General features: G+C 54.9%; 1 protein-coding gene across 4 annotated transcripts in view; it reads left to right on the forward strand.

The window, feature by feature from the left end:
• The window catches only part of TBL1X (transducin beta like 1 X-linked), a 245,118-nt gene extending 229,593 nt beyond the window's left edge, over nt 1-15,525 (forward strand). For all 4 annotated transcript variants that reach the window (XM_085007108.1, XM_085007111.1, XM_085007110.1 and 1 more), the window contains 6 exons: nt 1,692-1,813; nt 6,294-6,368; nt 6,794-6,921; nt 8,617-8,782; nt 11,337-11,438; nt 12,317-15,525. In XM_085007108.1, coding sequence (XP_084863234.1) covers nt 1,692-1,813; nt 6,294-6,368; nt 6,794-6,921; nt 8,617-8,782; nt 11,337-11,438; nt 12,317-12,343 — 620 coding nt within the window. In that variant the 3' untranslated portion in view covers nt 12,344-15,525. The remainder of the gene's footprint in view (nt 1-1,691; nt 1,814-6,293; nt 6,369-6,793; nt 6,922-8,616; nt 8,783-11,336; nt 11,439-12,316) is intronic.
• Nucleotides 15,526-15,854: the final 329 nt, after the last annotated feature.

A 15,854-nucleotide genomic window follows, 5' to 3' on the forward strand; every position in this document is an offset into this window, starting at 1 on the left:
AGCATTAGTGCTTATGGCCAGGCGCTGGTCACCATCCCCTGAACCTCCCAACAGGTTGCCCCTCTTCCAGACGTATTGACTGCACGTCCGAATGCAGAGACCGGCCCAGGAATTCGTGGTTTGGCTCGTGCAGTGTTGTAACCAAGAGCAGCTGTGGGCTTGGCTCTCTGGCCCCAGGATCCTCCTAGCAACCGAGTGGCTCTAGGTTTTTTGTTCCTCAGGACCCACGGGGCTGTGCTGAAACGCTCTGTGGGGAGGTGACAGAGAGAGGCACAGGGAAAAAGCCAGTGCTGCCTCTCGGCCAAACCCTGCCACCCACACGCTCTGTGCCGGGATGGAGCTGAAGGGGTCCGTCGCTGACGTCGCAGAGGGCAGACGCAGGTGCAGGGCTCACCTTTTACTTAAAGATAGAAGACAGAGGATCCTTGCTGGCTCAGTGCGTTAGGGACTCGGTGTTGTTTCTGCAATGGCTCTGGTCGATGCTGCGGTGCGGGTTCAATCCCTGGCCTGGGAATTTCCACATGCCACTCTTGTGTGGCCCCAAACCGAGGAAAAGGAACATGGCAAACAGGAAGGGGCAATCTGAGTTAGCGTATCCTGAGCAAGTTGGATTCCTCTCCCAACTCAGGGCTGGCCTCTCTTTAAGAAACACGCACGAGGAGTTCCCGTCATGGCGCAGTGGTTAACAAATCCGACTAGGGACCATGAGGTTGCGGGTTCGATCCCTGCCCTTGCTCAGTGGGTTAAGGATCCGGCGTTGCCGTGAGCTGTGGTGTAGGTTGCAGACGCGGCTCGGATCCCGCGTTGCTGTGGCTCTGGCATAGGCTGGCAGCTACAGCTCCAATTAGACCCCTAGCCTGGGAAACTCCATATGCCTCAGGAGCGGCCCAAGAAATGGCAAAAAAAAAAAGACAAAAAAAAAAAAAAAAAAAAGAAAAAAAGAAACACGCACGAGACACGGTCAGAGATGGAGCAGTTGATGAAGAGCTGATGGGAGGCTTGCAGGTCTTGATCCTCCGAGCAAGGAAGTGCCCGAGAGAACACGGGTGCTGAGAAGAACAAGTCTCCTGGGGAGGTTGGAGAAGGGAGGCGGGCCGGCCCCGTCCCCCAAACCCTACAGAGGTCTTGGAGCCACAGGCCCCTGAGAAGGGCCCAGGAGCCAGAGACGGTGTCCATCCCAAGGCCACTGAGTCCCCTGACAGGGTTCCTGGCAGCTGTAAGCAGCTTCCAGCTGGTAGGGTGCCTTGCTGTGCTGCAGGCGTTTCTTCGGTGGGGATGTCGCCTGCATAGGCTGTGAAATCTTGTTCCTCTCCTCTCTCTGCTCTCCGTGGAGAACAGACCAAATCAGCCCGCCTCCAGTGACACCGTGGGTGCAGGAAGGGGTAGGAGCAGCTGCGTGCTTCCCCCCATTCTGTCTCACCCGTGCCCGGGGAGCAAGAGACTCTGTGTGCCCAGGACACACAAAGTGTCCCCGGGCCTCTGTCTGGATGCATCTGGTCAGCCCTGCAGATGTGCAGGGCAGGTCTTTCAGGTGTGTGAGGCATGGAGGCCACATGGACACTGCAAGTGCTTTTTTTTTTTTTTTTTTTATTGTGTTGCTAGGCTTCTTGACGATGCTGTTACTTTAAGTCCACTGGCCTCTGGGCACACGTGGTAAATGCACATGTCCCCACCCCTTTGCTGCCCCACAGCCCCCGCTCTCGACGTGGACTGGCAGAACAACACTACCTTTGCCTCCTGCAGCACGGACATGTGTATTCACGTCTGCAGGCTCGGCTGCGACCGCCCCGTCAAAACCTTCCAAGGACACACAGTAAGTGCCAACGCTGGTTGCAGGGCTCAGGGTCGTGAGAATGTGCTGGGAGGTGGTAGCTGGCGCGTTACGCCTGGGTTTAAAAGATGCTGTGGAAGGAGTTCCGTCGTGGCGCAGTGGAAATGAATCTGACTGGCATCCATGAGGATGCAGGTTTGACCCCTGGCCTCGCTCCGTGAGTTAAGGATCTGGTGTTGCTGTGAGCCATGGTGTAGGTCACAGATGAGGCTCAGATCTGGTGTTGCTGTGGCTGTGGTATAGACCAGCAGCTATAGCTCTGATTCGACCCCTAGCCTGGGAACCTCCATATGCTGTGGGTGAGGCCCTAAAAAGACAAAAAAAAAAAAAAAAAGAGATACTGTGGAAAAAGTTCCCGTTGTGGCACATTGGGATCAGCACCATCTTTTCAGTGTCAGGACACAGGTTCAATCCCCAGCCAGCACAGTGGGTTAAAGGATCCAGGGTTGCCATAGCTACAGCATTAGGTCACAACTGCCTGCAACTTGGATCTGACCCCTGGGCCTGGAACTGCATGTGCTTAGAGGCAGCCAAAAAGGGGAAAAAAATTAAAAAAGATACTGTGAGAATGCCTGCTGTGGCACAATAGGTTAAGGATTCAGCATTGCCACAGCTGCAGTGTAGGTTGCAGCTGCAGCTCAGATTCCACCCCTGGCCTGGGAATTTCCACGTGCCTTGGGTGCTGCTGAAAAAGGAATGGAAAACAAACAGGTATTGTAATGCAGACCAGTTAAGCAGCCCTTTGCTGCTTGGGCTGTTGGAGCTGTCCCAGGGGGTAGGCTGATTTACCCACCTGGGTAAGCAGTTAAAAAAAAAAAAAAAAAAGGACCAGAGTTGGGCCAGTTGTTGGATTTTGCAGGAAAGACTTTATGGCAGCTATTCTTACTGGGCCACTTTGCTGTACAACAGAAATTGACAGAACATTGTAAATCAATGATACTTCAATAAATAAATAAAGGAGCTATTATTATGAAGACATAAAGGAAAGGCTACTTGTAATGAGTGAATAGATGGGGAATAGCAGCAGAGAAAGGAAAACTCTGTCAAATGGAAATCTCAGAACTGAGATTACAGTGTTTGAAATGAAAATCTTGTTGATGGAGAGATTACAGAAATACCTTTTGTGAAGCACAAGAGCGATTGTAGAACTAGCCAGTCTGAAGGACTGTTAAATGACTGAACAAATGAATAGAGAGGCTTCATGACCTCTGTGGCGAGATGAAGCCCTCTGTCATATGTGTGTAATGCAGAGTAAAGAAAAGAGAAAGAAACAGAAAACCTACTTGCAATGATGGCCAGATTTTCCTGAATTTCTTGGCAAAGATCAACACTCAATCCAAGAAGCTCAGACACCAGCCGAATTCTTACGGAATTGTTTTTTTTCATTATTTTTTATTGAGGTGTAGTTGATTTACAAGATTATATAAGCTTCAGGTGTACAACACAGTGATGCACGATCTTTAAAAAAGTATCCTCCATTTATAGTTATTATGAAATTTTGGCTCTATTCCCTGTGCTGTGCAGTGGATCCTCGTAGCTTATTTATTTAACACGTAACAGATGGTACCTCTTACTCCCCTGCCCCCTGTCTCGCCCCTCCCCCTTTTGTCCCCCCAGTGGTCACCAACCACCTGCTCGTTCTCTGTAGCTGAGTCTCCTTCTTTTTTATTACATTCCTTAGTTGGTATTACCGGTCCCTCAGATAAGTGATATCTGTCTTTGTCTGACTGACTTCACTCAGCATCATACCCTCCAAGTCCTTGTTGCTGTAAATGGCCATTGCATTCTTTTTCGTGGCTGAGTCGTATTCCATCGTATATATGTCCCACATCTCTGTCTACTCCTCTGTCAGTGGGTCTTGGCTGTTGTGACTCATGCAGTATGCACCCTGGGCCGCGTGCATCTTTTCAAGTTGGTGTTTTGGCTGTCTCATCAAATTCTTCAGCATAGCCCTTGAGGGCTTGCTTCCCCCAGCAAACCTCTCTGGTGTCCCCCCCACCCCACCCCTTCCTCCTGGAAGCCCTGCTGGCTTTGGGCATCTCCCACCTGCACAGCTCCCCCCCTTGGCCCTCTCACAGCGTCCCTTGCCACTAACCTCACTGACATCGATTGCAATGACCTTGGCATTTGCCTGTCTCTTTAGTACCTACTTTTTCCAGCTCCCATCCCTATAGGTCCCTGCTTCCCAAAGAAGATGCTTTCAGCGCACAGGACCGGTTGTCCTGTTGACGTCTCATTGTGGCTACAAATGGACCCTGCTCTTTACGTTTCTATTTCTTTTCTAATCCTAAACTGTCCCTGAGCTTTTAACAGGAAGTCTTGGCGGTCCTGCTGTGGCTCACCGGGTTTAAGAACCTCACCTAGTGTCCTTGAGGACGTGGGTCCGATCCCTGGCCTCCACCAGTGGTTAAGGATCCAGCATTGCCGTGAGCTGTGGTGTAGGTCGCAGATATGGCTCGGATCTGGTGTCGCCGTGACTGTGGTATAGGCCTCAGCTCCAGCTTTCACTCAGCCCCTACCCTGGAAACGTCCATTTGCTGCAGGTGCAGCCCCCAAAAGGAGAAACAAATTAGGAAGTCTTTGTGACTTTCCCGCTGCCCCATTTGGGACTGGACTACCATTGTACCCCTTGGCTCTTTAAATCGGTTTTACTGCAACCCCTCAGCCTGCACCCGACACGAGCTAAAGCCCATTTCTTCCTGAGACCCTCTGAGCCACTTCCGGATGCTTCCTGGGAATCGTGATTTGGTTGCAGGATGAGGGAGTGGAAGGTCATGCTCCCCCTGGAAGATCAACGCTGATTGGCTGGGGACAGTCGGGGGACCAGCCCCCTCTTCCCAGGCCCTCAGAGGTCCACCCTGGGCTTCTGCTGCCAGCAGTTCCAGTCGGGGCCACCTGAGGTGCCTCTGCCTCGGCTGAGCCTGGCCCAGGCTGCACCCCCGACCCACACCAGCTTCCTGGGGGTCCTGCGGGGCTCGCTTCCCTGTGTGCTCTCACCCTGCAGCCTGACCTCCTCGTCCCCTCAGCTCACCCGCGGGCAGGCGGGCTCCTTAGACTTGCGGCTTCCCTTCCCCTCCTTCCCCGGGACCCTCCACCATCACCCTCCACCCCATGGAGTCCAGACACAGCCTTGTCGCTTCTCCTCTCCCTCCCTGCAGAACGCAGTGACCTGAGCAAGCAGCCTGATCGTGCAAGTTCTCATCCGAACCAGAGCCCTTAGGAGGGCGAGAGGGACGGGGAAGTTAGCTACAAGTGTAAAGTGAGTTAATCGTTGGGTGGGGGCAGCAGGAAATAGAAACAGTTCCCTGCTGGAACTAGGAGGCCTGAGACCCCCGTGCCTGACTCCGCTCATTCCTCTGGGCACACCGTTCCTCCCGCTCCACTTTCTGCAGGTGACATCTTCCTAAACCCCCGTGTCCCCTTCTCCCTCGCCCGTGGGGAGCATGTATTTGCCGTTATACTCCGGGATTTAGCCTCCAGGTTCCCTGGCCCTGGCACTGGCAGCCTCGTTCCTTCCTGCCCCCCTATGGCCCACCACACCTGCATGCTGGAAGTTTCCACGTGTGCTGAGGTGCTGTGCGTTGTTCACTTGGCTCTTTGCTCTGGATTTCAGCCCCGCCACCCCTGCAGGATTTCGTTTCTCCTCTGGGTGTGTTCCTAACAGTGACCCCTTGTGTCCCCTCTCCCTTGTTCACCTGTGCCTGGCGGAGGATGTGTGTTTAGGTCCCATCGTCTTGGGCCTGGGTCATCAGACTCCTTGTCTCTTAGCATTTCCTCCTCCCCTCAGCACCAAAGGAGAAATGTCTTGAGAGTTAGATGGGGGGGTAGCTGTTGTATTAAAAGTGCGTAGGGGGGTTCCTGTCGTGGCGCAGTGGTTAACGAATCTGACCAGGAACCATGAGGTTGTGGGTTCGATCCCTGGCCTTGCTCAGTGGGTTAGGGATCTGGTGTTGCCGTGAGCTGTGCTGTAGGTCGTAGACACAGCTCGCATCCCGCGTTGCTGTGGCTCTGGTGTAGGCCGGCGGCTACAGCTCCGATTAGACCCCTAGCCTGGAACCTCCATATGCCATGGGAACAGTCCTAGAAAAGGCAAAAAGACCAAAACAAAACAAAACAGAAGTGCACAGGAAAATGACTTTCAAGTCCGCTTTAAAATATCCGTGGTCTTCCCTGGGGTTGCAGGCTGCCCTTATTATTTGTGAATTCATTTGGCTCCCTTCCTGGTTGTGACTTTTCCTTGGAGCAATACCGATGCAGGTGGCTGGTTACATATGGAATGTGACCGTGCGTTCTGTCTAAATGAAGAGGGCGCAGTAAGGAAAGCGGGAGTGTGCACGTGTCTGGGGTGCATTCAGGGTGAATGCGTCTCCGCCTCTGGAGGATGGCGCGCTCCTGCCCCCTGCTGGAGGATAGGGTTACGACGCCCAGGCCTTTATTTTGGAAACCCTTTGCTCTCTTTCAGAATGAGGTCAATGCCATCAAGTGGGATCCTTCTGGGATGTTGCTAGCGTCCTGCTCCGATGACATGACATTAAAGGTAAAGCAGCCTGCAAGGCTGGGCTGTGTGGCCGCAGACAACCCCATACTCAGCGTGGGTCTTAATAGTCCCTGCTTCTCCAGCCAATTATCTGTCGTGAGCCTCTGCCATTCTTCCTCTTTGCAGCAGAGATGTCCTGCAGTTAACTCCTCTTGTCAGTCAAGAGCCTGCTAAGGGCTCTTCCCTTCCTGTGGCCTGCTTTAGGGCGCCCCCTGGCGTCCATCCGGTTCCTCTGCCTGGGCAGCACCTGCCACTTTGCCAGGTGCGCGCACACGCACGCACGCACGCACACACGCACACACAGAGGCAGTGAGCCTCCCAAGGGCCAGACACCTAGTGAACGCTCCCGGGAGGAATGATGTTGCACCATCATCCCCGGATGGAGCAGCCGCCCCTGCTGACCCTCTTCCCCATCTGTTGTCTAGATCTGGAGTATGAAGCAGGATACGTGTGTCCATGACCTGCAAGCTCACAGCAAAGAGATCTATACCATAAAGTGGAGTCCCACCGGGCCTGCCACCAGCAACCCAAACTCCAACATCATGCTGGCAAGGTAACGCCAAGAGGGCCCTCGGCCCCCACTCGGTCCTAAAAGCCGCTGCGCTCACGGGGACAGAGCCAGCAGCAGGGCTGGCAAACGTTAGTCCTGCCCAGAGACACCAGAAACCTCAGCTAAGGTGTCTTGCAAGTGTGTTTACGGCCTTCCCAAGTAAACGAAGAGGTAGCTCGCTTTGAAAGGGCCCCCAGATGGCGCCACGTGCTGCCTCGCTTGAGGGAAGGCGTTTCTTAACCACGAAGCTGGTCAGAGAAGTTGTTACACGTCCAGGCTGCCAGCACTTGGCTTTGGCGAAGGCTTCTATCACGACGGACAAAGGACATGACTCGGCTTGGTCCTTGGGCTTCGTTTCCTTGGCTGCCTTGCAGGTCAGATCTGACCTGACCATGGATACGGTGAACCCCTCAGACGCCTGCATCGGAGGGACTGGAGTCCGTCAAGGCCCGGAATTGGGAGCTGGTTCTCAGGGGCCCCGTGGCCTCCCCAAAACCATGTCACTTGGGCCGCGGTCACGGGAACTGCCTGGTCCCGATGCCCATTGCGTGGAACGCTCCACTCCCAGTGTGACAGTGGATGTTTTTGTTTGGTTTTTTTTAATAAAGTTGAGACGAGCGGGCTGAAGAGATTCTGAGAGTGACTTCCAGGATACTCAGGGGTCTGGAAATCATGATCCCACGAAACAGGGGTGTTTGTTCAGCCTGGGAGACGGGAGACAGGGAGGAAGCGGCAGGGCGGAGGCAGGAGGGGGTGGTGGATGGGTTCTGTGTAGCCGCAGAGAATGGGATTGTGCTGGGAGAGGGCACGGCCTCCTCTTGCCGAGGGAGAGCCCTCTGTCCTTGCCGTGGGGCACGCGGCCTCACCCGGCAGCGAGGACTCTTGCTGCTGAAAAGTGTTCCACCCAAGGCCACCTCTTAGAAAACACTGGAAGGGCTTCCTGCATTAGCTGAGAGCCTGAACCAGAAAAATACAAAGGCAGTTACACTGTTTCAAGTGATTCTCCAGAAATCCACAGCAGTGTCTCCAACCTAGAACACGATAATCTATTTTTGGATGACTTGGAGGGTGCTTTTGTATCCCATGGTACCCGGGAATAAATGAGCTTTGTAGATGACGCGCATAAATGCCACGTGCCAGTACCTGGCAGTGCCTGCAGAGAGAAGGAGCGCCAGGTGAAACAGCTTTGCGGTGTGTCCTGGTCTTTTACATGTGGAAGTGACTAAAACATGCAGCTCCCAGGGGTGTGATTGTATGTCTGGATGTGATTGTGTTTTAATTTGCCTTGGTTTAAAAGTTTTATTCAGTCAGTTTGCTATTTTCCCACACACGGCTCTCGGCGTTACTGGAGCTGTCGACGATGGATGCTGTGCTTTCAGTTGTGGGAGCATTTTAGAAAACGGAGTGAGTGCAGACTTAGGTATATCCTTCGAGTCTTGGGGAAATGCAGAAACAAATGAGTGCGGCTCTCCACTTTCTTCCCGAATCACAGCTCCAGGAGAAGGGGAAGGTTTGTTGGACGGCCGCGGCTTGGTGTTCAGGGGACCTGTGTCACCTTTGAGAAGAGAAAGGGCCAGCCTGCTTTTTGTCCCTGGAAACGTAGGCACTGGGGACGGAGGAGCCGTCGGTCCGGCCTCTTCGGGGAGCCGCGAGGGAGCCACGAGCCTCCGCGGTGACGCTCCTCTCCTGTCTTTGCAGCGCTTCGTTTGACTCTACGGTTCGGCTGTGGGACGTGGAGCGGGGCGTTTGCATCCACACGCTCACCAAACACCAGGAACCCGTCTATAGTGTAGCTTTTAGCCCTGATGGCAAATATCTGGCCAGCGGCTCCTTTGACAAGTGTGTGCACATCTGGAACACGCAGGTAAGCCCCCTGCCCCGCGGCTGCAGCCGGTCCTTTCCGCGAGGAGCCCCGCTCGGTCACGTTTGGGTGCCGCGGGCTCAGCACGGCACTGGGGAAGCCGTGCCTGGGGGCCACCTCGGCCCAACCCGGCTCCCTGGGTGGGTAGGCCACAGCTGGGCACCTGCTGCCTGTGGGTCTCCCTGCAAGGGACACCCGTCCACTCCTGTCCCTTCTTCTGAGCCCTTGGCAGGAAACTGTCCCAATGCCGCCAACTCTTGGGCACAAGCAGTCATGCTGGAAAATCCTAACCCAGACACCTTCCCAGCCACTGTGCTCCCCCATGGCTACCGAGGTCGGGGACCGAGGTCGGTCCTTGCCTTCGAACTTTGCAGGGGACCAGCCGTCTGATGTGAGGCCAGCCAGCCCTGACCACCTGCGTGCCCCCCGGGCTCCTGGGGCTTCTCCGTGGAGCACGTTGCAGAGTAGTGGCCACGTTCGTTGGCTATTGTCAGGGCATTTTGATTTCTTTCTTTCTTTTTTTTTTTTTTTTTTTTTTTTGGTCTTTTTAGGGCCACACCCTCGGCACATGGAGGTTTCCAGGTTAAGGGCTAAATCGGCACTACAGCCGCCAGCCTACACCACAGCTCATGGCAACGCCAGATCCTTAACCCACTGAGCGAGGCCAGGGATCAAACCCGCAACCTCATGGTTCCTAGTCAGTTTCTTAACCTGCTGAGCCGTGACGGGAACTCCCAGCATTTTGATTTTTTGAAGGGAAGTGTTTTTGGTTCGGGTAGCAGAGGGAATGTCAGTATCAGGTTATCCTGTCAGAGAAGCGAAAGGAGATGGTGTTTGTGTGCAGGTGGTCCTGTGGTGTCTCTGGCCACACCTGAGGATGAGACAGTTCCAAATATGCCGAGTAGGCGGGCACAGGAGCGAGTGGCGGGTATAACTGTCACGTGGGGCGGTCAGCTCTATGCTCTCCTGTAAGAGCAGCGTGGGCCTGGAATTCCCTGCAGGCGGCTGGGGGCCCCTCGTGTGTGACCTCAGGATGGGTGAAGAGGCCTCCCCTCTCCTGTGTTTAATTTTTTTTTGCCACACCTGTGGCAAGAGGAAGTTCCCAGGCCAGGGATCGAATGCATGCCTCAACAGCAACCCCCACCACAGCAGCGACCATGGAGCCACCAAGGAACTCCTTTTTTAATTTTTTTTCTCCTCTTTTTTTTTTTTTTTTTTTTCCCCTTTTTCTTTTTTGGCCACTCTGTGGCATATGGAGTTCCCAGGTTAGGGTTCAGAACTGAGCCACAACATGGGGTCCTTAACCCACTGTGCCCGGCCTGGGGTCGAACCTGCGTCCCAGTGCTCCAGGGATGCTGCCAGTCCCGCTGAGCTATAGTAGGAAGTCCCTGTTTTGTTTTTTCTTTTTCTAACCACACTTGAAGCATGTGCAAGTTCCAGGGCCAGGGATCAAACCCCTCACTACAGCAGTTACAATGCCAGATCCTTAACCAGCTACACCACAAGGGAACTCCTTTTTTAAATGTTCACTCTTTTCTTCTCTCCTTTTTTTTTTTTTTTTTGGTCTTTTTGTATTTTCCTCTTTTCTAGGGCTGCACCCGTGGCATATGGAGGTTCCCAAGCCAGGGGTCTAATTGGAGCTGTAGCTGCTGGCCTACACCACAGGCACAGCCTCTTGGGATCTGAGCCGCATCTGTGACCTACACCATAGCTCATGGCAATGCCGGATCCTTAACCCACCGAGCGAGGCCAGGGATCGAACCTGAAACGTCATGGTTCCCAGTCAGATTCGTTAACCACTGTGCCACGACAGGCACTCCGTCTTCTCCTATTTTAATTCCACCCACGTTCATGATTCTCTCTGGCCTGGTTGACACCTAGCTGACCTTGCTTCTCCCTTGTGCCGGGGGTGGGGGTTGTACATGAGCCGCCTTCACCTTAACTGACCTGGCACCAAGGCCCACTGAGACCTCGGGCTCCCTGGAAACCTCCTGCCATGAACCGTGTCTTCTCAGCGAGCACGAGGCCGTCAGTAGAGGCCCTCAGGTGGAACCGAGCCGAGCCTCACAACCTAGGCAGGAGCCCCAGAAAGCGCACAGCCCGGGTTAACGTGCAGGTGTCTATCTCCACGGCGCGCCTGCGGGAGGGAGTGATGGATGGACGCATAAATGACATCATCGGTTAGGTGCTGCCTGCCGTGCTGGCGGCAGCTCATCAAGGCACTGTCCCCCTTCAGAACTCTTTGGGACATCTTGATGGATGCCTTCTCTCAACATAAAAACACCCACCATGTGCTGGGCCTGCCTCAGTCTCCCCACCGCCCTCCCCAGGCTGGCCGTGACCCTGGGAGGTGTGACCTGGGCTGAAACGTGCAGGCCCGTTCCCTGCGCAGGTCCACGGTGGTAAGTCTGGGAGACAGGTTTCTACAGCCACCAGGGCGCTTACGGAAAACGCCGCGAGCTTCTGTTTTGAAAACGTCTGTGATGACGTGCCGGGGACCACGTTGGTGTCCTGCGCGCCCCGTTTCATGGTGAATGATGACGGCTTTGCTTTGCAGAGTGGAAGTCTGGTCCACAGCTACCGCGGCACTGGCGGCATCTTCGAGGTGTGCTGGAACGCCCGAGGGGACAAAGTGGGCGCCAGCGCGTCCGACGGCTCTGTAAGCGGCACCGGGGCTTTGCTGGGGGCAGGCGGGGAGGGCGCGAGGGCTGAGTTTGAGAGTCAGAGCCCGTCCTCACGGGGCTCCCAGGGCTGTGATGGGTCTCCGAGGGGCATGGCCAGCGCCCGGCAAGTGTGCGCTGGGTGGAGGAGAGTTCGGGCTGGATCCACTGGGTCAGCCCCACGTCTGAGAGTGGCTGTCTCTTCACTTCCAGAATGACCTTCTCTCTGGACATGAGGCAGTGTCTGGGGGCATTTGGGGGGGTCACTGCTTTGGTAAAGGCCACCAGCATGTGGTGGGTGGAGCCAGGGCTGCTGCGCTACCTCCTGCAGTGCCCAGGTCGCCCCACACCCGAGACAGGACCAGCCCCAAGTAGCCCAGGGGCTGAGGCCAAGACGCTTGCTCCTGTCTGGGCTCCACATTTGTGCTTCCAGCCCGCATCTGTCTGGTGAGAGAGGCACGACCTTCTAGTCTCCCGGGTCCCTTGCCCCGTTCTGGTCCCCTGAGACATCTAGCTGTTTGATTCATGCCGGCACTTAGAATTGCCGTGAGCTAGAAGGCAGGGGGCAGCGGGCTAGCCAGCCACGTGTCCGATGTGTGCTCAGGCTTGGGTTGTCATGTGTGTGGTCTGTGACACCTCCCCGTGGCCACGGCTACCCCATCAGCTCCTAGCATTGCCCTTGACCTGGCTCTTCCGCTCTGGACTGTTTGCCTGGGGTTCGTTGTTCAGATGCTCAGACATTAGCCATTAAGGCTTCTCTGCTCCCTCGTGACTGTGTGCCAATAAATCTTTATAAAGCTTGGGCGGTGGACTGTCCCCTGCTCTAAAGGCATCTTGGGTTGATTTTAAAGATAAGAGGTGTTTTTTTGCCTCGCAGGTGTGCGTTTTAGATCTGCGGAAGTAAACGTGAAATACCCTAGAAACGAGAAGAGCATTCGCATGGACCAGCAGTGAACCTGTGGGGTTGTAGTAACTCTTCAAACACAATTCCATCAGCTCCAAACTGTTCGAACTTGACGTTAAAGTATACTCTGAAATCAGCTCATCCCTGGCCACAGGAGTCTATTTTTTCCTAATCTTCATCAAGAAGTTTAAAACAAAAGCATACACACACCGTCACATCAAAGAGGGAAAGAACGGTTTCCACCTGGAACATTCAGCCCGGGAAGCATGAAGCCACCAGCCAGACAGCGCACCAGCCATCCAGCACAGGCTCTGATGGCTAAGAGGAGAGAAACAAAACAAAACAAACAGCAAGCTGTGCCAAAAAGAAAAAAAGAAAAATGCTGTGATAAAACCAAAAGGGGGGGAAAGACACTCATCCACGTGGTGGGTATTTTTTTTTTTTTTCCCAAGAATTTGGACACTACAGTTACTCTCACAAGGATGTTCAAAGACCAGTTTGTACCGATGAAATGGGCGACTTTGTAATCCCAACACTTTCTATTTTCTAGAATCTTTGTCCCGTGGTTTTTCTACCGGCTGCAGTCCTGTCGTCTGGGGCCCTGGGGTCTGAGGTAGTAACTGTTTGGGGTTCGTTGCTTCTTTTCCTGCTGTAGCCTCTTTCCTTCCTTCGTGTCTTGATTGGCAGCTCCCCTTCCCTAGAGGCAGCCTCTCGGAAGATGCCGGGATCTCTGAGGCCCAGCGCCCCCCCCCCCATAGCTGCTTCCCACCTTAGGTCTCAAGGGCACTTTCGTGGCAGATTTAATAAGTGCTTTATGTAAGAAGGCAGGGCAGGGGGACTTTTTACAGGAGAAAAAAATAATAATAAGTGACTTATAAGAGAAAGAGCCCGGAGTATTTTTGGAAGAAAAAAAATATTTTTGTGTTAAAACAATTTTAAAATCCTAAAATGGCCATCAGACATAGAGAGCTTTGTGTGATTCATATTTTGAAAAAACGTTAAGACACAGGCAGGGTCGAAATCGCTTTTCCTGAACTTCGGGAAGGGCGGCCAGGACTCCGGGTGGAAGAGGGCCGGCGGTGCGGCCCACAGCCAGGGAGGGACCCCCGCTTCTCCGGCTCAGAGGCGGCCTGGGCGTCTCTTGGGGTGTGTGGACGGCGGTGGCGGCAGGAGCGGAACGCCAAGGGTGCCCGCGGCCCCGAGCACCATTCCCCGAAGGAGCGGCGGGGCCGTCGGGCCACTCCTGGCAGGGCTGTCTGCCCGGAGCACCGCGGCGGGGCCTGGCAGAGCTGGCAGGAGTGGCTGGGGACCGCACCGGGCCTGACAGCGACAGAAAGGCACGGGGAGAGATGTTCCAGCTCGAAGGTGGATTCCATACGTAGAGCATCGCTAATCATTTCTGCCGTGTTCATAGTTTTTCTCTAGCAAGGAGAAAGATTTGCTTTAAAAAAAAATGAATCTTTTTACTGTTTTTTATGAAATTAAACATGGCTTTGTGTTCCTGGAGGAGTTTCTTTGGATCAGATGGCCTTTGTCTTTGTCCTCACCCGACGCTGACCAGGTTTTCAGGTGGGGGGGTGGGCAGGCCAGGCCCCTGGGCTCGCCCGGGGTGGAGAAGGGGCCACGGGGCTGGCGATGGGCAGGCTGCAGCCGGGCATGCGCCCAGTGGCGCCACAGGACGGTCCGCGACGGCGGCGTCCACCCGTGGAGCACAGAGCCGCAGGGCAGGGCAGGGCCGGGCAGGACTCGGAGAACTCGCAGAGGTTGGATCGCGCCAGACCAGCTCCGAAAGCCGGCGCCGTCATCGGTCTCGGCTCAGGAATGGGGCTCCGTGGACCTGCGCGCCATTCGAGCCCAGTCGGTTGAGACCAAAAAGCGCTCGGCGGACAGACGAGTGGAGTGTTTGCTTCGGGCTGTTCGTGAAACGCTTAGCGAGAAGGTCGGAGCTGCGTGGCGTCTCCGCCCCCAGCTTTGAAGATCGCAGAAGCCCCGGATGCATCGCTGGCTTCCTGCCCTCTAAAGGGACGAGCCCTGGGAGGCAGTGTGCAGCGCCGCCACCATCACCAAGTGGACCTCTCGCCAAATGAAGATGGGTCGCATCCGCAGAGCGTGAGCTGGCCAGGCTGACACCGCTTGTGTGTGACCAGCTGCTGGCGGGAGCCGACGAGGGACGCAGTCCAAGGGGTTCGCCAGAGACCCTCGCGGGAAGCTTGGGGAGCCAGGGTCTGCAGGTGCGCCGGCTTTAGCCTCCTGATGAACCGGAGCCACTTGGGAACCGGCGGGTGGGGGCCGGGGCTGTGAGGCCAAGGACGCGTGGGCTCCATCCCGGCACGAATGCTGAGGAAAGCCAACCGACCGCGTGACCGGCCCAGGAAGAAGCCTCCTGGGGGCCGCGGGGGATGAGGATGAGAAGGCAGCCGGCGTCCCTTGAACCCGTCCCCGCTCTGCGCACAACGACAGCCCAGCCGTGAGCCGAGCAGCGTGCAGGCGGCAGCTGCGTCACTGTCCCCAGCGGCGCCCCGAGGCACCGTTAGTCCTGGATGTCGTCTACAGCTCTTACAAGTCGGGAGGAAACACTTAAGTCTCAGTGACCAAATGAACCTCGGTTCTGAACGCAGAGGTAACACCAGGATCCTCCCCGGAGTTTTCAGTTGGCTTCGGAGTGACAAGCGCTCGTCCTGCACGCGTGGGAAACGATAACGCCCCCGCCCCCCGGACGTCGGCCCCGCGCGCGACGCACGGAGACCTTGACCTTGGTTTTGTCTTTCTCGAAATAGATCTTGGAGCCAAGTAAAGTGCACTTTGTCAAACTTAAGGGTCTGCTTTGTTCCTCGTAATTTTTCTCTTTTTTTAACCTCTCCTTCCACCTTTTCTTTTTATTCAGTCGTGTTTCTTGTCAAATGCAGAATTGTTCCTTCCGCCGCTCTCACCGACGTTTTGAATTCTGGCTTCTGCGGTTTTTATTGTCTGTGTCAGACGTACAGCCAGATGTGCTCCTCTGTCCGCATCTTCCAGATTCCGTTCCATCCCCACCGGCCCCGCTCTGTTCTCCCTCCACTCCCCTCACCCTCACGCTCTCCAAGAAAAAGAATCACCTCGTGTGTCGTAGTTCATTTGTTTCAAGAGAGAATCAACAGACCATATTCAGTGTCTTGAATAAATTGCTCTATTTTGATAGAGAACTTGGTGGACGCGCTTTCTTCGTCCTGGGGGGGAGCAGCGCTGCCTTTTCTCTGGGAGAACTTAATGGGAGGACCGCCGTCCAGGGCCGCCCTGGGTGGGAAGGCAAAGGCCGTTGGGGCCCAGATGCCCTGTGAAGGGAGCAGGCTTTTTTTTAATTAGTCACTTTGTTTCAGGGTGACTGTTGTAGGAAGGAAATCGAGCTTTTCTCTGGCCAACGAGTTGCTTTGCTGAACACGTGAGTTCAAGGAGGAGCCTTGAGGAGTTGGGAACAAGTCCTAGGATGGGGCGGGGGGGCTTGTGTACGATTCAGACGGGCATCTGGAGACAG

Source organism: Sus scrofa, chromosome X (assembly GCF_054392235.1).
Source record: "Sus scrofa isolate SSC_HxYL_T2T_F1_AM1 chromosome X, Sscrofa_HxYL_maternal_Yorkshire_Landrace_v2.0, whole genome shotgun sequence".
Taxonomy (NCBI): domain Eukaryota; kingdom Metazoa; phylum Chordata; class Mammalia; order Artiodactyla; family Suidae; genus Sus; species Sus scrofa.